Source organism: Artemia sp. Qi Xiang Cuo, chromosome 15, assembly GCF_049724085.1.
Source record: "Artemia sp. Qi Xiang Cuo chromosome 15, ASM4972408v1, whole genome shotgun sequence".
Classification (NCBI taxonomy): Eukaryota; Metazoa; Arthropoda; class Branchiopoda; order Anostraca; family Artemiidae; genus Artemia; species Artemia sp. Qi Xiang Cuo.
This window is the reverse complement of record NC_142808.1, coordinates 1,303,354-1,326,088: the sequence shown is the minus strand read 5'-3', so window position 1 is coordinate 1,326,088 and position 22,735 is coordinate 1,303,354. Positions and strand designations below refer to the sequence as shown.

The 22,735-nt window shown below is 34.8% G+C and overlaps 1 protein-coding gene across 1 annotated transcript in view; it reads right to left on the bottom strand.

The window, feature by feature from the left end:
- Positions 1–12,185, bottom strand: part of LOC148943213 (proteasome subunit beta type-7-like) — a 34,726-nt gene extending 22,541 nt beyond the window's left edge. The window contains exons 1-2 of the mRNA XM_089101849.1: positions 12,039–12,185; positions 1,667–1,846 (exon numbers count right to left, since the gene is read on the bottom strand). Of these exons, the coding sequence (XP_088957975.1) occupies positions 1,667–1,846; positions 12,039–12,076 (218 nt within the window). The 5' untranslated portion in view covers positions 12,077–12,185. The remainder of the gene's footprint in view (positions 1–1,666; positions 1,847–12,038) is intronic.
- Positions 12,186–22,735: the final 10,550 nt, after the last annotated feature.

Sequence of the window (22,735 nt, the reverse complement as noted above, 5' to 3'; positions counted from 1 at the left end):
GTTGTGATCTGTTCAGTGCTTCTGCTATCCCTAAATTTTCGGGGATGTCCCAGAAAATGTAGCAAAAACGGAGGGCAAAAACGCTTGGGCCTGGAAGCGTCAAAGCTTTAAATCTGGCCCTCATCACCAATCAAAAAATAATAACCATACAAACCACAGTTTGGCCTTTTAAATATTTCAATCAACAGTTCATACACGTAACGAACTACAGCTTATTCATAACCAACTAATCATGGCTGAAATGTAGTTGAGGTATTTTTAGACAATTTACAAGGCTTTAATTGTTAAGAAAAATATATATCAGCTTCAGCATGAGGAAATAGGGTATTCCCCTCACAACATTCAAGAAATAGGGCTTAAAAACAAACTTCACTTAATTTAGATCACTTACAAGGAATTTTTTATACTAAAGGAGTAGCAAACTAAGTAATAAATAATGCTTATTAAAGCTAATTTTCTGGTCTTACATCTCAGCCCCAGCAGACAACAAGAGCAAATCATGTAACTGAAAGCTATGTCATGTGACATAGACCTGTCAGTTTGGAATTCGTTTCCAGATTCTGTTTATCAAGCTGAAAGTTTATCACAACTTAAAAATCCTATAAAAAAGTTTTCAAAAATTTCATAATGTTGAAGGTTTAAGAGAAGGTTTTTTTCTGATATAAGGATTTCTGGGGTTTTTTTTTCTTTTTCTTTTTTTTATCATTTACTTTGAATTTATTTGTCTAGAATTTTAATTTTTGTTCTTCTTCCTTCTTTATTATTATTGTTGTTGCCCTCTCTGTTTTTTTTCCTCTTTTTTGAATTAATATGATGGATTGGCATGAATGATACCCAAGTGGTCGCTTTTTCAAGTACTTTTTCTACTTTAGAGAGCTTGTTGTCACACTCAGTTTTTTTATGTTAATAAAATTATTTGAATAAAAAAAAATGAAATAAAAAGCATACTCTGATTCATAAGTGCATGATGCAGCATGCACAGAGAAGCTGGATTCCATGAGGACAGTAGATATGAAAAAGAATATAAAGCTAAAACTGACTTGCAAAACTACTACCCACTAGTATTTATGCATTACTGTTTTATGCAAAATCTTCTAAATTTTTTATTTATTTATTATTACCATAGCATAGAAAGCTTTCGCTTATTGTCTTTTACAGTTATCTTTGGTAAAAGGATTACAAAAGGTATACCTAACATATATACTTATACTTCAACTATTTTACTTGGCAGCAAACTCTCTCAAATAAAAGTTGTGGCATTATCATACTACTGCTACTACTGTCAATAGATGATAAAAAGAACTATTTAAGCAATGTAAAAGACGATGTTATAGGATCAATGCTTGGCTCTCTTAAGTCCTTCAGAGGAATACCATGAAAAGGGCCTGGCGACGACCCCAATTGAAGCAGATAAGTGACCCAATCTGATGAGCATCAGCCTGGTATATGCTGCCATATTTTAGCTTCAACCTGTTTGACAGTTGCCATCACCTTTCCTGACAATAAGTATTAGATGCTCAACTTATGGAGCCCTGTTGTCTCTGGAGAATTTTTGTTTGTTACATAGGCTAACTACATGCACATTTTGTAATTATCTAATTGATTGACTAGTAGCATATTATGGAAACAAAAGTATGAAAAATCTTCCCATACACAGAAAACCCACCTAATGTGTGGGGCAATGTAATGCGTTTTCTCACACACTTTGTCAGCAACAATGGAGCCAGCAGTAGACCTAGTATCAGCTCCAAGAATTACAGCATCTTTAACAACCACTCCACAAATAGTTGTTCCTGTTTTAAAAGCACGAGGTGCAACATATCCTTGCTTCTCAAGAAGAGCATTCCTGCAATAGAAGTAGGTTTTTTAATTAAGAAAAACCATGCTGAGTCCAGTACTTTTACACAGAAATAGGAATGAATATCAAGGGCACACACAGGTCTTAAGGGGAGAAATCATTCCTTGCATCCTTCAATAAACTGATTCTTACAAAAAAAAACTATCATTATTTATCTTTGGCAACCAGAAGATTTTGTATCTTTTGAACCTATGCAACAGGTGAGAGGGTTCACTGCACATATAATCCTTTAGTTTTATTTAAATAAATATCAAGAATTTTGAAGCTGGTTATGAGGAGAAAGATGAAAAAACTAACATTTTGTAGTAAACTAAAAAGAAATCATAAACAGTTTCTTGTATCACTGGATATCTCAAGCTGAAAGTAACTGTGATATAACCTTTATACTAAGAGATGGAAAACCATGGAGTAACAGCTGTAATTTTCCATTCAGCCGTACTTTTTAAATGTTACCATCAACTAAAGTGTATAGAGTGATAGAAACTCAATGTTGTCACACAAAATAACACCATGCAGTAAGACCCAGCAAAATCATAAGGTTTATTATAAAAACCTGATTTAAATTACTTATTGCATTTCGTATCTTCCCTCTTTTTTACCTCTGCTTTACATTGGGCAGACAGTAAAAGGTCAAAATTTGGTTTATGTGTCCATACTTTTGTTAGCAAGGCCATGTTTTGCATACTAACATGACATTAACCATTTTATAAACAATAAAAATAGGGTATAAAAAAAATAATCTGTATTAATAACAATAATTTATCTATTACACAGATAAACATTACACAACAAGTATTAGAATGTTGAGTAAAATAAAATTGAATATACACAAACATACCAAAAATGAAAAATGTTAACTAAAAAAAAAAACTTAACAAGACAAATGTGAGGAGAAAGTCAATCAAGAGCAGTACTTGAGAGCTTCCTGTGTAGCTTATCCAACTTTAATGTTATGTCAGGTAGATTATATCTATTAATTAGAATATGGTTATGTGCCCAAGGAGGAATGAAAAGAAGAAACGTACAATATCTGAAATAACTATTTTGTAATCTTTTTAAATTACTTTTACTCAGGACTGGGAAAATTCCTGTCATGTAAAGGACTGAATGATCACAGTAAGTGGAGTTGCACCAGCTCCTGTGTATTATATATCCCTTGATTCGGAACAATTATTGCATATCAATATTGTACACTTAGAAATATCTGAAACAATGCACTTACAAAAACTGAAAAGATTACTAGTAAGATTTAGAATTTTCATATCTAAGCAGGGGAACGCTAAATTATTAGTGGTGCTAGTAACCCGTGATTCCTATTCCTAAATCTTTATACCCATACTTATTTATCATTAAGTTTAATTAGCCCCCTACTTTTTGGGGAGTTGAGGGAGTGGGAGTGTAGATTAACAACTATGATTAATCTTTGTTTTGGCTACCTTGAGTACTGTTTGTAATAATTCATTACTGTGACTGTGGGACCTTAAGTTTAAAAAAAAAAGCTAATTTTCTATTTATATTGGTGCTAGTGCTAGTAGCCTTGTCACTTCTATTCCTATGTTTTTACACACATGTTGGACTGATCTTTTCCTCTTTTATCATTATTGCATACTTGTTGGCCATCATAGAAAAATTAGGTTTCACATAGAATTTGAAAAAAAAAATCAAATTCTTTGTTAGTGAGGTTTGCACAGCTATGGAGCAAAGGAAGTCCAGTTAGTAGGTCCATACTACAGGTAAAGGTCAAATAAATCCACAACATGTTTAAAGATGAAGAAGAAGAATTTACAGCAAGCAGAAGATGGCTTCATCCCTGGATGTCAAGGTATAGAATCAGATAGCTACAAATTTCTAGTTAGAAGTTATTTTCCAATCATGCCTCTATACAACAGTTTAAGAAGGTACTTGATGCTCTAATAACAGATGGAGATTTATTCCTTGAGCAGATTTTAAACTGTGATGAAACAGGCTTGAAGTGCCAAATGCTTCCTACAAGAATGCTTGCTCCTAAAAAGAAGGCTTCTGCTCCTGGGTTAACAAGGTCAAAAGAAAGTCACACTCATGATCTGCTCTAATACTAGCAGATTGTAAGTTAAAGTTATTGATGATGAGAAAATCTGCCAAGCCCTATGCTTTTAAAAATGTGTCTACACCTAACCTGCCTGTGTTGTATAAAAACCAGAGGAATGCATGGATGAAAAGTACAACTTTGTGCCTAAAGTTGAAAATTATTAGGACTATTTTTTACCCCCAGATGTTACACTGCTTCTGCAGCCCATGGACCATGGTGTGTTAGAAAACATAAAGGGTTATTACAGAAGCAAACTTTCAAAGAACCTTATAGTGTAACTGGTGAAGGAAGTGGCATAGCATTAGACTCTTAAAAAAATACAAAAGATATTGTTTACATGTCAACTGCAGCATGGGATGACATACAAGCCCTACACTTCAGAAGTCAGGAAGTTATTAAGAAGTTATTAAAAGACAAGTTATTAAAAGGAAGTTATTAAAAGACAAGGAACATCAAGAGACTTTGCTCACAAAGCATGGTGATAAAGATAACCTTAGTCTTGCACAGCTAGCTCAAAGATTGGCAGACAAAAAAAATACTGAAGACAATATAGCCAAGTAGATCATGTAGATGAACAATGAGAAGTAACCAATGAGATTAGCAGAGGCAGTAAATGTAGAGGTCCTGTAGGCAAAATGGCTCTTAGACAATGTCTTGATTGAGTATTGCCACTTTTGCCATCTACAGTTACTTCCAAACTTATGCCTAGACTTCTGGTAGAAGATGATTTGGAAAGTTGAGCAACCTAAAATCATTTTATAACTTTACATTATTGAAATATAATTTTATTTCATTTCCAAGTTTAATTTTTATTTTTTTAATTGATTAATTTTTATTTAATTTCAGATATTGTTTTATTATATAACTCTAAATATAACTTTATTTTATTTCATGTTAAAAATTATTTTATAACAATTGCATGAAATGGTGGCAAAGCATTTTAAGTTACATAAAACAAAAAACAATTATGGATTTCTTTGAGAAACAACTTTTCAAGTTAAATTGCTACAGTTGGTCCATTCTCATTTATAATTTAAAAAACTTTTCCACAAATTAAGTTTTTAAAAGAAAAGTAAAGAGCTCCAATAAACCAAAAATGAGCAGAAATAAAGTCAAACAATCTTCCAAGCATAAAACTACCACAAATCACAATCAATAAATAAATGAAACCCAAAACAAACATAAGTTATTATCAGAAAACAACCAAGTCAAACTCAAGACAATCAGAAATTAACATGAGTAGAACTGACAACTCCCTTGCTGAAGACCAGAACATAACTTGCACTTTACTGAAGACAACATAAAGTAAATGTTTTACTTTTTTATCTTTAATAAATAAAAAACTATTAAGACTTTAAGGAGTAAATATCCAGCTATTAAGACTATTTAGGAGCAACTATTAAGACTTTAAGGAGTAAATATCCTTTTTACTTTAAGGAGTAAAAATGAGTAAATATGTATATTAAACTGTCAATCCATGTTCATTTGTTTTATATTTGTAGAACTCCAACTTTCTAAACGTCATCAATAGTAACAGCTTTTAGGATAAATTTCTTATAAGAAAAGATATTAAAAAATATTAAACTTTGAATATGTTTCTTGACTAAAAATTTCATTCTACAGTACAGAGCTGCAGTTATCTGAGAGTACCTTGGATGAACAAAAACTCAGACAACAGACTCTTAAAACAATCAATCAAGGAAAATTGTGGTAAATTGAATAAAACATAACCAAAGTTGTTATATAAGATGGAAAATCCTTAAATTTGCTCCAAGCTGCAATTTAAGGTAATTTAAGATAAGCATCTACTTTTGTATTATCATAGGCAGCACAATGGCACTGCCTAAGTAAAGAGCAATGTGGGCAGAATGTATCATTTTTTTTCCAAGGCACTATGCATTGAAGGAGTCATTGTAAAAACTTTAAAAAGGGCTCATTCAATTGGAAATTGAAAGTTCTAGTGCCCTTTTATAATTCAAAAGTAATTGGAGGGCAACCACCCCCCCCCCTGCCCTCTTCCACCACCATTATTTCCCCAAACACATCCAATCGAAATTCCAATATAACCATTTAATTTAGCATAGTTGAAAAGTTTAGTAATTATGTCTTTGGCAATGAAAACCTCCCACAGCCCTCAGGGCCAGAACTGTAAGGTCAGGCCAGGATTTACTAATTGGTCCAGGCCTAGGGGCACAATAAATTATCACCGAGGGAATTTTTCTTAAGAAAAACTGGACTGATGTGTTTACCATCAAAGGGTCAGGTGCACTCTGTCACCACACTGCCTCCTCAGAGAAAAGTGATTTTAAAATAAAACAGAAATTCTGTGGCCACTTAAAAACTTTCAAACATCTCCCAAGAATTGGAGCTGAGAGTTTGGTATCATCTCTCTCTTTCATTACCTCTGGCTCATCAGTCAAAATATTTTCAGTGCTTCCACTATCCCTGAATTTTTTGGAGATTTCTCCAAAAATCTTTCAAAAATGGTTGGCCCTGGAAGCATGGTGCACTGCTTCTGTACCACAACTAACAACAAATGACAAAGCAGACTGCAGAATACCACTGACACTTGTTGATTCTGAAAGAGATCTTGGCATTATTGTTCATTTGTAGCTATAATTTCATGGGCATGTCCAGAAAACTATTTCCAAAGCATCACAGCTCATCAGGCTGATGACATGAACTTTCAAGCACTTGGACAACCATACTTTTGTAAAACTCTACAAGGGGATTGTCAGATATAGGAACAATAGAGTATAGGAACATGATTTGGGGACCCCACTATAAAACAGACTTGGCTGCCCTGGAAAGGGTCCAAAGACATGCCACCAAACTTCTTCCTGGTTTGAAAGACTTGAGCTATGAAGAATGACTATTCAAACTGAACATATCCACCCTGAAATATGGATAAATGAGAGGAGACCAGATACAGCTTTAAAAAAATAAAACACAAACTGTCTTTCCAGAAGTATTTCTACCCTTCAAAAATAAATACCACAAGAGGACACCATGAAAAAAATATTCAAGCCCACAACAGTAAATAGATCAAGGGTCAATTTTTGAAGTGTCCAAGCAGTGGCTGACTGGAACTCACTCCTGGAAATAGTTGGAAATCTCAAACCTTAAATAGTTTCAAGAATGGTCTGGATTGACTTTGGAGAGAATATTTTTACATGCATGACTCATAGACTAGGGGAGACCATTACCCTTGGTTTAAATTGCAGAATTCAATATCCATTGACTCAGAGAAACACAACTTTGATGAGCAAACTGACAGTAATCTAGAGAGTGCTGAAACAGGGACATGTCCCTAATGGCACTGAGGATCCTGTAAGTTAAGATAATTTCCTAAATTAAAAAAAAAAAAAATTGACATGGCTTAAAATTCTACTCCAATAACAGAAATTACATTTTCAACACTAAAACCAGAGAAAGGAAAACTTAAAACTGAAAATTAAGGTATAATGTTATTTTGTCAAAATTCAAATAGGTGATGTAAATTTCCAAGACTTGGAAATCAGAAGAGGGTTAACATTGTAGCTTGGCCATACCTTCCTAGAATATGTTTTTGGCTCAGGGTTCATTAGGCCTGTTTTTTTTTACTCATCTTTGTGCTAAGATCTTATATATTTTGACAAAAAACACTTAAAAGTGAAATCTTAGCACTAAGATCTTACATCTTATGGCATTCTTTTGCAAACATCTCATCATTCTGCTCTGATCAGCAGTCTAAGAAAAATGATGAGTATATCATCAACGTTCTCTCATCATATCATTGTTCTATGTGGCAGAAAAATGGCATTCTTGAGTAGTTAAAGCATTACAAAATTGGTAAAATTCTACTTTAGCTACTTTTGGCTATCATAAAAAGGCGTTATGTTAAGAAAATGAAACTTTCAGGGATGGGTCTACAGGCTAAAGTAAGTCCCAGGAAGGTCATTTCAAGTACCTATCTCCACTCCTTCTCTCTCTCTAGATGGTCCTGAAATTTGCCTACATGACAGGTCTATTACCAATTGAAATTTTGATAAAACAACATTTTACCTTAATTTCCAGTTATCAGTTTCTTTTCCTTAGGCAAACAAAAAATCATGGACATAAATATTCAACTGGAGTTTATTAATAGTTGCTTGATTAATCTCAGCTTAGTTCTCAGTTTATTTCTTGGCTCAGTAGTGGGGCCTTTCACCACAGATACCTCTGGCTGACTATTTATTTGTAGCCCGATTTTTTTTTGTGATGATCATGATGAAAATCAGTGCTGATTTTGTAAATTGGTGCCAAAAACTAGAAAATTTTTCAAGCTCAAATTGACGCTGATTTCTTTTAAAATCAGCACTCATTTGGAAATCAGTTCCCAAAATCAGCTATGTGTGCCCAGCCCTTTAGTGCTGAAAATGCATTTCCTGTTATTTAAGCGGAATTTTAAGCCATATCAAAGTTTTTCTTCAAAATTTAGGAAATGTATTTGCATATCTTTAAAACCTTATAAATTGGGATTGAGCAAAGTTGTAAAGCTCAAAACAGTTTTGTTGTACTTTATTTAATTAGAAGATCTATTTTACAAGGTTTCACTATTCTCACACATGGTTTTTTAAAGGTCATCAAAGGTCAGGCTACATAGCATAAGGCATGACATGATATATATATATATATGCATATATATATATATATATATATATATATATATATATATATATATATATATATACATATATACATATATATATATATATACATATATATATACATATATATATATACATATATATGTAAGCCTATAATGGAAGCAGCTTCAAAATGTGTTAGCTATATATTTTTTACATTTTATGACTCTTAACATATCTGTGTTTCAAGAGCCCCAATTATGCATTAGGCTAATAGTCAGTAAATTTTTACCAACTCATATAACTGACTTACAAATGAAGTGTATACACCACTCAATGCCTTTTTTGGTCAATATCTACCAAATCATATTATTGAGTTAGGAATAAAGTGAATGCACCATTTGATGCCTTTTTTAAAGCTGATTACGAATATAATAAATATTTCTATCGGAAATGAATTTCAGCCCCTCCCTCCCCCTATATATGCCAATTCAGGGTTAGGTTAGGTATAGCCTATATAGGGGGGCTGAAATTTATTTCCGATAGAAATGCTTATTATATTCATAATCAGCATTAAAAAAGGCATCAAATGGTGTATTCACGTTAGTTGTAACTCAATAATATGATGTGGTAGATATTGACCCTTTTTTTAATGCACTTTCTAATAATTATTTTTGTTGGAAATGAATTTTACCACCACCCCTATAGGGTAAGACACCCAGTAGTCAGACACTTTAATCACTTTGAAAACTTTTTGACATTTAAACTACTCTAATTACTGTATATGTGGTCATTGTATAAACATGCTAGGAACAGGGCCACAAAGTTGTTAAGAGCGAATAGGGAAGTAGTGGAATCACACATTATTCAGTCAAGCAAAACTTGCCCAAAGCAGTTTTGGAAATATGTAAATACAAACAAGCTGAACTTTTCACCGAGTAACTGCACATTCATGCATCTGGTTACACAACAAAAAATTGATGACGATTTTGATAAAGCATGCATATTTAATGAAACTTTTGCATCAGTTTTTGTTACACCTAACCAGACACATCATGACCTAGATTTAGTTCAGGGAATACAAAGTGGGACTTTATCATGTAATGATATAGACTTTAGTGTTGCAGAGGTTCATCAAATACTTAAAAAGCTTGATACATCTAAGTCCCCAGATATAGATGGATTTCCTAACACTATGATAATACAGATTGCTGATGTAATTGCACAACCGCTTATGTTTCTGTACAATCAGTCCTTGGCAACAGGTACCTGTCCCTCAGGTTGGAAGAAAGCAATGGTTAACCCCTACACAAAGCCGGTCTAAAATCAGATTTTAAAAATTACCGTTCAATCTCCATCACATCTATATTTTGCCAGGTTATGGAAAAGCTGATTGTTGCAAGAATCCAAACTTATTTTGATGAAAATAATCTTTGGAATCCTGCCCAGCATGGTTTTCGTAAGAGAAGGTCTTGCAACACTCAACTTCTGGAAGTTATTGTTGATTTTCAGCATTATGCTGATCTTGGTATACTATTTGATTGCATTTACATAGACTTCGCCAAAGCTTTTGACAAAGTTTCAATGTCACAACTAGTTGAAAAATGTCAACTCTATAATATTGGTGTAAGAACTGTTGATTGGATTGCTGATTATTGGCGTGGTAGGTCTCAACAGGTAGTTGTTGGTGAAGCAGCATCTCAATCAATTGATGTCCTGAGTGGGGTACCCCAGGGTAGTTGCTTGGGCCCTATACTCTTCTGTATTTTCATCAATGATTTACCATCTTGTGTTTGTCATTTGTCAGTGAAGTTGTTTGCTGATGATGCTAAAATTTACTGACCAATACTACTACCAATGATGAGCCTATGCTTCAAGAAGATCTTGATTCAATAACACAATGGTGTGAGTCTAATTCAATGTTTGTAAATGCATCAAAATGTGCAGTGCTTCATTACAGGAATAAAAATCAGCCCAGCTGTGCATACTCCCTATCTGGCTCACAGATACCATCAGAAGAATTTTTACGCGACCTCAGTGTTCACATTGATACACATTTAAAATTTGATAGACATGTTTTGACTGTAGTAAGAAATGCAAATTACCAACTCCTCACTTTAAAACCGAATTTCAGGAAGTTTAATCTTAAGAATTTTATGTTACTTTATAAATCATTTGTCTGGCCAGTTGTTGAATATAATACTTGTGTTTGGTTTCCTCTGAATGTAACAGATGAGCACCAAGTTGAAAAGATTCAGAGGCGGGCGACAAAAATGATCCCTTATTTGAAACACCTTCCTTACGCACAAAGACTAACTAGGCTCCAACTTCCTTCACTGCATTTTCGATGTTGCCGTACCAACCTCATAAACACATTCAAAATAATCAAAGGCGTGGATGATATTGGGGTAGGAAAATTTTTTTGAATTCAGCCACTACCACTTGACATGACAGCATCCTTATAAAATTTACCCACCAAGAACCCACAGGAAAATCAGACACAATTCATTTGTTAATAGGGTCACACTCTTGGAATAATTTACCACCAGAAGTTGTTGAAGCCAGATCAGTTGAATTGTTTAAGAATATGTTGGTTGATAGCTAGTTTTACACAAGTGCCTTTTCAGTTTAGACCTTTGTATTGCCTTTCATTTTATTATATATTGTATTAGTACAACAAGCTTTTTAGCTTACCGTTATGTGGATTAATAAATAAATAAATTATACCCCCTAGAAACTTAATTTTTGTATCAAAAAATTTTCTGAAGAATTTCTGAACAATTAGGTTACTCATTCAAATAGTTTCACTTGTACAGCACCTCCTATTTTTGAATTTACTAACAAGTGACAATTCTGCCTAAACTTGGACATACAAACATCTCATTGTAAATTAGTGATTAAAATAGTATAAAAGATTCTGTCCAAGAATAGGCAGGTGGCCAACTACTGGGTGTCTTACCCTATATACCAATTCAGGGTACATATTTGCACATTAGGGGGGGGGGGTATTTAATTTCTGATGTAAATGGGAGGTAAGTTTAAACTTGACCAACCCCCCCCCCCCCCCAATGTACAAATATATACCCTGAATTGGTATATAGCCTAGGGGGGGGGGTAAAATTTATATCTGACAAAAAATAATTATTATATTTGGAAATAGCATAAAAAAAGGCATCGAGTGGTATATTCACTTTATTTGTAAGTCAATAATATGATTTGGTAAAAATTTACCCTAGCCTACCACAAAAGATGATAAAATTACCAATCCAAAATTGCTTCTTTTTGTTTTATCTTGTCTCCTTCAGGAGAACAGCTATATATACTTTTACCCAGAATAGATAAAAGCCCTTGATCTAGAATTTGACCCAATCTTTTTTGAGAATCTGGTTTGTCAGTGGAAAATGCCACAGCCCTTGGATTGACCTGAGTAGCCTAAAGGGGCCCTAGGTGTCTATCAAGTAGGCTATTTGAAAAGATATAATTTTTATAATGTAATATATTGTACCTTCTACAGTTTTCGAACGAAAATCCACCAGAAGACATATTTCACTTTATTTGGATATTTTTAAGAATGACAAGGCAAAGGAAGAATCTATTGAGATAAGTGCTTAGGCGATTAGTCAGTTAGGCGATTATAAGTTTATAGACAGCGCTAATTTATTCGAAGGCAACACATCCCTATTAAAGACCAAATTAACCTATTGATTGAAAAGGAAAATGAGGAATTTTGAACAATTTTGAAGAATTATTTTGAAATTATCTAATTGGAGATTGTCTATTGATTTAAAATTTTCTCTTATTCCTCCTATGTTTTAGCTTATGTTTCTCTTAAGAAAAGTAAGATAGCAACTTAGCTCAATTACAATAGACGTTTGCCCGAAGATCATAGGCTAGGTATTAAAGGTTGGAGCTGTTCCGGTGTTGTGACGTGGTTTGGAGTCTCCACTCCGGTAGAACTTCCATTCTCCGTCCCTATCCCTGACAGCAAACTCCTACTTGCGTAGCCTCATAGTGGTATCAGGGTCGACTTTTAGCGAGTTTTCCTAACCAAAACTTGTGACTGCTAATAGCGCTGCTGGGCGACCTTGTGGAGTGACACCCCTCGAGGAAATTATAGCCATTTAAATTAAACAGCATTAGCACTGGTTTCAAATGAATATATAACTGTTCTTGGTTCTCTTTGTTTTGGCTGGCTATTTATGCTTATAGCCACTTCCTAGCTAAATTATCTATTATGGGATGCCCTTCCGTAGTAGCATAATGCTTTTAAGCGTGAGTATATAATGAGTTGGAGACAATACGATTGAGATTTTCTGTGCAGGATTTAGACTGCACAGAAAATGGCCTAGGACTGCACAAAGCCTCTATTCAACTGGAGGTCCCAGGAACTTCTTTCTGCCTGGTTCTAAGCCGGCTTATGCACTTCATATAGACTTGAGAAAAAAATTTAGTCCATGTCCTGCACTTATTCTGGGGCCATTACTTTCAAAAAATATGAAAATTGCAATTTGGAATGTTACCACGCCAGTGAACAAGTGTAGTATTTACATTTCGATTAACGAATCCAGAACTTGACTTAATTGGAGTTTCAGAAACTCATATCCTAGGGGTAGGAAACATAAAATTAGGCGATATTGAATTTATTTACTCTGGCAGGAAGGATGGATGCATAGGCAAGGTGGAGGGTTCATGATGAATAAGGAAGCTGCCAAGTCTTTTTTAGGGTGGGAAGGTATTAATAATAAGTAAGTAAGTAAAACAACTATGACGGCACTAGACCCTTAAGGTCCAAACTGGCGGTACTGATCTCCGTTTCATGGCTCTTCAGCCAGGAAGTGCAATGGGGGGCTGGGGGCCAGTCATCCTGTGCTCTCGCAGACCCTTCCTGATTACCTTCCCTAGATTTCTCCAGGTACCCATTTAGAGCTGGGTTGCCTCTGGCTAAGCTTACAGAGTCACACCACTGACCCGCGTCCCAAACCCAAATAACTGTCCTCGCCAGGGATTGAACCCGTGACCCTTGGACAAGGATTTTTTAACCCAGCGCACGTCCACTTAGCCAGGACGGTAAATTTTATTAATAATAGAATTCTAGTCACTGATTTTGTCACTAAAAAGTACAAGGTAACAGTCATAATAGTATATTCCCCTGTAGAACGGACTGATGGAGATAGTAGTGGCTGATGTAAATTTTACTTAGAAATACAGGCTGGGGTGTCAAGACGGGGGTGCAACACCACACCAACTTTTTGCGATTCGGTAAAATTTCATTTAAGACAAAATTTGGCAGAAATAGGCATCTTGGCGAAGCCATGTTTTTTTATATTTATTTTCTGTCCATTTCCAAATTTTGTGAATTATCATGTCTTTTTTATTCCTTTTCGTAACTGAATTTGGTAGATTTGGTAGTTCCGTTGCATTTGGTTGTAATTTAGCATGTTTATTTGGTTCCCATTCGGTTACCAAATTCGTTAAATTCGGTAGTTCCACTACATCAAGTCCGTCCATTTTCAAATTCGGTGATTTAGCATGTTCATTTGGTTCCCATTTGGTTACCACATTCATTAGATTCATTAGTTCCACCACATTAAGTCCGCCCATTTTCAAATTCGATGATTTAGCATGCTTATTTGGTTCCCACTCGGTTACCAAATTTATTAGATTCGGTAGTTCCACCACATTAAGTCCGTCCGTTTTCAAACTTGGGGATTTAGCATGTCTATTTGGTTCCCGTTAGTGACCAATTTCAGTAGATTCGGTATTTTTATCACATTAAATCCATTCGTTTTAAATTGGGTGATTTAGTACAGTTATTTGGTTACCGCTAGCAACCAAGTTCGGTAGAATTTCCAGCAGAAAACTCATAATTTGTAGCACCGACAGTACAAATAATTTGCAATGTTTGACACCAAGTGTAATCATAACCGAAAGTAAAGGATCCACATCGTAGGTTTGGTCCTATCGGCGTGAAGCATTGGTGAAACTTTTTTTGCTGCAAACGTTCAAAAATGTATTTCGATTCTTGGCTTCCTGTAAACATTCTTAGTTATAATAATTGGCTCTGAACTGAAGCTTTCGTGATTATCATTGAATGAGAATTGACTGGGAAATGAGAAAACCAACTGGGAAATTTAACGGAAAATTGCAGAGGAATGGATAAAATGGCAGATAATTTAAAAATAAGTATGACAAAGTATTGAATAAATATTACAAAAGAAAATCTTTTAAGAAAAATAAGATCTTGCATTTTGCGTAAATAGTTTAACGAATGAAGCAATTAATTTTCCATGAAAGCTGTTTGGCTATGGATGGAAATTTTTCTCCAACTTGGTTTGAATTTTTACCATTTGGTTCAACTATTGTTCCATTCCCATCTCCCAATGAATCTCCTCTGGAAATTTCTCCCCGCGCTTTTTGAAGTTTCTTACAAGTTGGAGTAACCACATTTTTATCTCACCCAAGTTAGATGTCCAGTGCCTTTGGACACAAGAATATAAAAATTTTATTAGACTGTATTTTTGTCGGTGAATCGGCAAGTTTGAACAATGTAACTAAGAGAGCATTGGAGATAACTAAATAGATTTCAGTGCAACGTTAGATTTCTTTTGAGTGACGTATTCGTGGTTTTTGAAATTAGCTTGGATAGTAGTTTTTCTGACATTTGCTTTGAAATTTCAAGTGCGGATAAGAAGCATAATGTTTGTGTAAGCAGACTCAAACCGTAGAACCATCAAATGCTGTGAAATTGACTCTAAAATAAACAAAGACTATTTCAAAGATCGTCTTTATAACAATTTGGAAGAAGCACTGAAATGTGTGGTAGTACTGTTGTTTAAAGACCCCTTCATGGGGCCAAAGAAGCAAAAGCGAGATGAGTTGCTGTCGCAGCATTTTATTTGCTACAAATTTTGTCGATAAAGTATTCTTTTGGTGATAACTGCCTCGTCAATTCCTAAGGCCCTGCCACTACCTGATGACACCATAGCGAGTGGAGATCCTGGCTTAAAATCAATAGTTTCGGACATGAAATCTCTACTTATTACAATATGCCCAAATTTTGTTATGGGTTCCTCTAAAAGGATTAAACAAGCCCGTCGTTTAGAGGGCGTGTGGCCGCCCCCCCCTCTCCCCCATTAAAAAGAGGTTCGGGACGCACCTGGCTACAGGAATGAATAGACAGGATCCTAAGTAGAAATATGCTATTTTTTAGGGGATTTTAATACTGAGGTCGGTAGAAATTGGGGTATGAGGGCATCCTAGCCTAGATAAATTTGGCGTAGGAAAAGAAAACAGCAACGGTTACAGACTGCTGTAATTTTGTAGGAATAACAATCTAGTTATAACCAATGCAGTATTTGGTCATAAAACGGCCCATAAGGTAATATGGTATTCACATCATGGTGATGCAGCTAGCCTTTTTGATTTTGTTATTGTAAATCAGAGACTGGCAGGATTGATACAATATACTTTGGTATGTAGGAGTGCTATTATTGATACTAAAAGTAAATATTACCATCTAATAGTGTCTAGGACTAATGTAAAGCTGAAATTTAGGAAGGGTAACTACCTTCATGGAAGATGGTGGTTGACTCCAGGATGAGAATTTGAGAGAAACATTCCAGAAACAACTGAATACTAAACTTGAGAGTTTAATATTTGACGATGTACAAGATGGACAGAGTATTTTTGGAAAATAGTTTGAGAAGTCACTGATAGTGTCTAAGGGAGGAAAGTTAGAAACGCTCCTAGGAATATTAGTGGAAATGCTTTACGTTTAATAAAGATGTGGAGGGGCCTGTACAAGAATTATTTGAGTGATAAATCATATGAAAATCAGAGGAATGTAAAGAAAGTGGAGGAAGTATTAAAACGTAAATTATGGAGGTGTGAAGTGGAGGCCATGGATATAATTGCCGAAGATGTAAAAGACGCAGCTAGATGGCATAATTTTAAATAGTGTTCTGGCATGATAATAAATTGAGAGAAAATAGTCATCTTGATGGACTTCTTCCTAAGGAGCCATGTAAAGGCAATGGGAGAACACGGAATCAAATGGGGATGTAAAATTCTCCTAGAATTAAATTATGCTGATGATTTAACCATCCTAGATGACATTGTTAGCAAAATTAATAAAATTTAAGAAGTTTTACGAGTTCAAGGTGCAAGAATAAGTTTAAACATTAATGTCAAGATGACTAAGTCGCTAAGACTAAGAATAAGTGAATGTGAAAGGTGATGTTAGGTAACGAGAATACTGATCAAGTGGACAGCTTCACTTACATAGGTAGTATTATTAGTAAAGACGGTGGGTGCAGTGAAGATGTAAAAAGTAGAATAGCCAAAGGCCATGGTGTTTTTTTTTCACTGTTGAACATTTTTTAGAAGAATAGGAAGACAAGTCTGTGAACCAAGATTAGAATATTAGTAGTTACAGTGATGACAGATTTCAAGTATGGTTCTGAAGCGTATGCGATCAGAAAAAAGGAGGAGGAGCTGCTAGATGTTATCCACAGAAATCGCCTACGGATTGCTTTGGGTACCCAACTGACTGACCTCACCTCAAATAGTAAACTGTACGAAAAATCTGGTTCAATCCTGCTTTCTAGAGCTATAATGAGAGCAAAGCCATCCTCAGATGGCTAGGACAAGTTCTGAGGATTAAGGATGGCAGATTACCAAAGATTGTCCTTGTCGGCAAACCATCTAGTGCCAAACGAAAAGCGGGTCGTTGCCGAATGGGGTAGGAGGATATCGTATAAAATGATTTAAAGGAAATGGGAGCTTATTGAGAAGGTGTAAATAGAGAGGCCTTGAATAGATTGAGATGGAGGAGGAGCGTGCGTAGCAGAGTTGGCTTCAGGTGCTGCAGTGAGGTGTTTGCGGTAGTAGTATTATAATTGTTATATAAGAAATGGATCATAATGGACTATTGTCGTATTTTTGCTGACGATCTAAAATTATTGATTTCAAATTTATTTTAGATTTGTGCTCGGTATTTACCTGTTAGTGTCAGGAAGGAATCTAAACATACGTGCTTAAGAACATATGTAAGCGTTCTTTTAAATGCATGTTTCCAGGGGTTGTTCAAGTACACACGTAAACATTTTTTTTTGCGTGATGCATTAGTACCAATCATATTATGTCGAACCTCTCAATAATCATCTGAAAAGTTAGAAAAAACTTTGGGATGCTGAGCCTATTATATCTAAAAGACAGGCATTTTACAAATTTGAAACACCTTTCTAGAGACATCAAAATCAATGCGATTTATTCTTCACCATAACAAAAACAAAAGAATATTGCGTGAGAAAATAGTTCTTTAAAATTTATTTCTGTTCCCACATTTAATTACGGCTGTGACTTGTCACGAGACATTACTTTTAAAATTATTGTAATCAATGCATTATTTGCTCTATATCACTTGATAGTCTTTTTTGTTGTGATGTTGGGGAAGCATATTTAATGCTATTGAAAATCATTTTTATTATTGACTTGATAAATCTTTGAATGTTGTTTTTAATTTGTTTATTATTTTGTCCTACACTAAACTTTTAATGTGCTATTCTGAAAGTGTTTATGAGCGCAATAAGTGTCTCAACCAGTTTTCTTTCAGAGCATTTAAACTTAACAGCACAAAACAAGAGCTAAAATGTCCATGTTGCAGTACTTTGAGAAGTTACCACCAGCCAACAGAATTGAACACAGTGTCTAAAAGAAAAGCGAAAACAAACAACACCATGTAGTCTGTCTAGGGATGAAGCGGAGGTTTTGAGTTCGGAGGGGAGATATGAAGAATGTGCCGACGAAATCGTCCAGTGTCCCGACAAATAGGGACACATAAGCTAAATTGAGACGCCAAAAACACCCGAAGTTAAAACACCGTATCCTTCCCTTAGCTACTCCCCTGAGTCTGAGGTAGCTAAATCTTAAGGCTGCTTACAAAAACCTGGATAAAAATATTGACTGTATTTAGTATCTTTTCTTTTGCTTTATTTTGAGTTGAATATAATAGGGAAAGACTAGGCATATTCTCCATATTTTTTAACAAACCCGTGATCTGCGTAATAGCCTACAATAGCTATTCCATAATAAATTAAAATAAATAGAATGATAGCAAAACAATATTTCTATAATCAGAGAATTTGAGGATTGGATCAAAAAACAAATTTGTACGAAAACACAAATCTTAATTTTCAATTAAGCTAGTTTGAATCCTTTTATGCATGCTCGGCAATGCTGAACTATCAGTGGTACTAACAATTTTTGTTTCCTTTATTCTTTTGATCATGTTATGCCGATTGTTCCCTGTGTGATCAGTTTTACTATATCTGTTGGTTGTCACTATTTGGAGCAGTCCCCATCCTATCAAAGAATTTATTTGTCTATTTTTTGGGGGGGAGGGGGGAGATACACAACTATTATCCATCTGGTTGTGTTTTTTTAACAACCCCAATTTCTGGATGGTAAGTTACCATAAGAAAATATTTGTAACAAGTCGAAAAATAACGTGTAAACATAATTATTTGACAACATTAAAAAAATTTCAGATTGGATCCAGGAAATAAAGTTATATCTATTAAAAAAAAAATCAATCACAAAAATTATCATTGGCACCCATAAGCTGAATTTTAGGGGGGGGGCTTAGCTAGTCTAATCGGAACTTCCAATGCTGTACAATAAAAATCTCAAAACAAAAATATAAAATATGAGGCAGTATCATTTAGACAGGGGGGATAGAGCCCCCCTCCGTCCCCTCATATGGGCGCCCATGAAAATTTTGCTAAACTTAAGATTGTTTAAATTATTATATTTATACCCCGTAATATAAATCTTTAAAATGTTTAGCGAGGACTTTTTATTTACTTGATTATCGTGTTCTGGTATATATTAATAGTAAAATATTGTATAGGCATGTTAAGAAACTGAGATGAAGCAGTTAATCTAGACTTGTCCCAGGAGTGATACAAGTTAATAGTGACCACAACTTTAACCAAAGACAGTTTTGATAACAACCAGTACTTCAAAAGAATTGGCTTTTTTTATGTTGATTTCATGTGCATAAAATTCATTAAGTCTGGAGTTACCCATCGAAACCTAAGAGGCTGGTAGAATTTGTATCCGTTTAGAAAAAAAGTAGAAAAATATCCCTAAAAAGGTAAGTGGTAATGATGAAAATCACACTATAACAACACACATACCAGCGAGTGTGAAAATCACACACATACCAGCGAGCCCCATTGTAAATGGTTCAAGCACCTATCATAGGCAGCGCGCTAGCGCTGCCTAAGTAAAGAACGATGTGGGCACAATGTATTTTTTTTCTCCACCCGGTCACTTCGTAACGAAGGAGTTGTAGAAACTTCAAAAAGGGCTCATTCAATTGTAAATTAGAGTGGCTAGTGCCCTTTTTAATAGTCAAAAGTGATTGGAGGGCAACTAACCCCCCCCCCCCCATGCCCATCATTCCCCCAAATACATCGAATCAAAATTTTGAGATAGCCATTTTGTTCAGTGTAGTTGATTTCCAGAAGGAAAATATCTTTTTGAGGAGGAAACTCCCCCACAACCCTCGGGGCAAGGGTTTTAAGTTATGCCCTGGGGGCATATAAGGTTTTTACAGAAGGCATTGTCGTAGAAACTTCAAAAAAGGCTCAATCGATTGGAAATTCCAAGGGCGAGTGCCCTTTTTAATAGTCGAAAGTGATTGGAGGGCAACAAGCCCCACGCCCATCATTCCCCTAAACTCATCCAATCAAAATTTTGAGATAGCCATTTCGTTTAGCGTAGTTGATTTCCAAATAGAAAATATCTTTTTGAGGAGGACACTCCCCCACAACCCTCGGGGCAAGGGTTTTAAGTTATGCCCTGGGGGCATATAAGGTTTTTATAGAAGGTGTTGTCTTAGAAACGTCAAAAAAAGCTTATGTGATTGTAAACTCAAAGGACTAGGAACTTTTTTAATAGTCGAAATTTATTTGAGGGGAACTAGCCCCCCCCCCACGCCCATAATTCCCCCAAACACATCAAATAAAAATTTTGAGATAGCCATTTTGTTCAGAGTATCTGATTTCAAGATCGAAAATACCTTTTTGAGGAGGAAACTCCCCCACAACCCTCAGGGCAAGGGTTTTAAGTTATGCCCAGGGGGCATATAATGTTTTTATAGAAGGCGTTGTCGTAGAAACTTCAAAAAAGCTCATTCGATTGGATATTCAACGGTCTAGTGCGCTTTTTAATAGTCGAAAGTGATTGGAGGGCAACTAGCCCCCCCCCACGCCCATCATTCCCCCAAATACATCAAATAAAAATTTTTGAGATATCTATTTTGTTCAGCGTAGTTGATTTACATATAGAAAATATGTTTTTGAGGAGGATACTCCGCCACAGCCCTCAGGGCAACGGTTTTAAGTTATGTCCTTGGGGCGTATAAGGTTTTTATGGAAGACGTTGTCGTAGGAACTTCAGAAAAGGGCTCATTCGATTTGAAATTCAAAGGGCTAGTGCCCTTTTTAATAGTCGAAAATGATTAGTAATATTTTTTGTTGTTGTTGTTGTTAGACCAGGGCACTTCGTATCGAAGGAGTTGTCATGGGAGCTTCGAAAGGGGCTCATTCGATTGAAAATAGAAAAGGCTGATGCTCTTTTTAATAGTCAAAAGTGATTTGAGGGCTACTAATCCCCCTTCCACTCCCACCCTCCCATTTGCCTTTATGTTTAAAACTAAATGTTGCCTTAAGATTAAATCAAAATGCACTGTCATAATGCTAATTCCCAATAAGGCATCTCAGCAGTATCCCAAGAACGACTGAGGGTATTATGTTCAAACTTTCGAGGCTACTTCTGCTCTTAAAATTTAACCAAATCAAAATATTGTAAGTGTATCAAAGCTATCAAGGAAAGTAAACAGATTTTTTTGCGAATGGTATCAAGTTTTCCATTTCAGGTCAACTAGAGGAGGTATGAAACTAAGTTAAACAGTACTATTTGTGTCCAGATTTTTAAAATGGTGTATGTTGTTAAAAATTGCTGAAAATTTTTCTCCAGCATACAAATAGCAGGCCAAACTATAAAGTCTTAAAAAACGAAAAGATATAAAGTGTTATTTTCTTTTTCCCTGCAAAGACTATGTCAATATAAAACGAACAGAAATTAATTAAAAAAACTTTTTCTGCAAAATAAGTTTTTCAAAGAAAATTAAAGAACTCCATTAAACAAAAAATTAGCAAAAATAAAATAAAATAATCTACCAAGCTCGAAACTACCACAAATCAGCATCGATAAATAAATGAAACCCAAAACGAACAGAAATTAAAATAAATAACCGAGTCAAACTCAAAACGAGCAGAAATTAACATAAGTTGGGCGCAAAACCCCTATGCCTTCCCAAGGTCAGAACAAAATTTGCACTTTACTGAAAAAAATATAAATGTTTTTACTTTTATAACTTTAATAAATCAAATAATTTTAACATTAACATTTTAATAATTTTAACATTATCAGTAAATGTATATTAAACTGACAATGCACATTCATTTGTATTTTTTCAGTAAGTTGAAAATTTTGTTCAGGCCTTGGGAAGGCATAGGGATTTTGCGCCCAACTCATGTTAATTTCTGCTCGTTTTGAGTTTGACTCGGTTATTTATTTTAATTTCTGTTCGTTTCGGGTTTCATTTATTTATCGATGCTGATTTGTGGTAGTTTCGAGCTTGGTAGATTATTTTATTTTATTTTTTCGCATTTTTGTTTAATGGAGTTCTTTACTTTTCTTTGAAAAACTCATTTTGTGGAAAAAGTTTTTTTAATTAATTTACAAAAACATCGAATTTTGTATTGTTCGCTTAAGACAGGTCTTGGATGGATGTTTGTTAGCGTTTACCGTATTGAACAAATCGGGAGATGAGAGAGCTCATTTGAACGTATATTAAAAATTCTACTACCCTTTGTAGGTAGCAAAAAATACTCTGTCAAATGAAGTGGCCTTTTTTTTACTATAATCTGACATAAAACTGAGTGACTGAGATCTAATAAAATTCTAGGATAGCTAGTTTATCTCAAATGTTCTTAGCATCAAAGGCAATAATGCCACATGGTGATCCATTTTTTTTAAAGAGTCACGCAGTCTATCCAAAATAAACGGTTGATATAGATATTTATTTTAAAGCTTCTTTAACGAAGCTCATTCACATGATAATTGATAAAA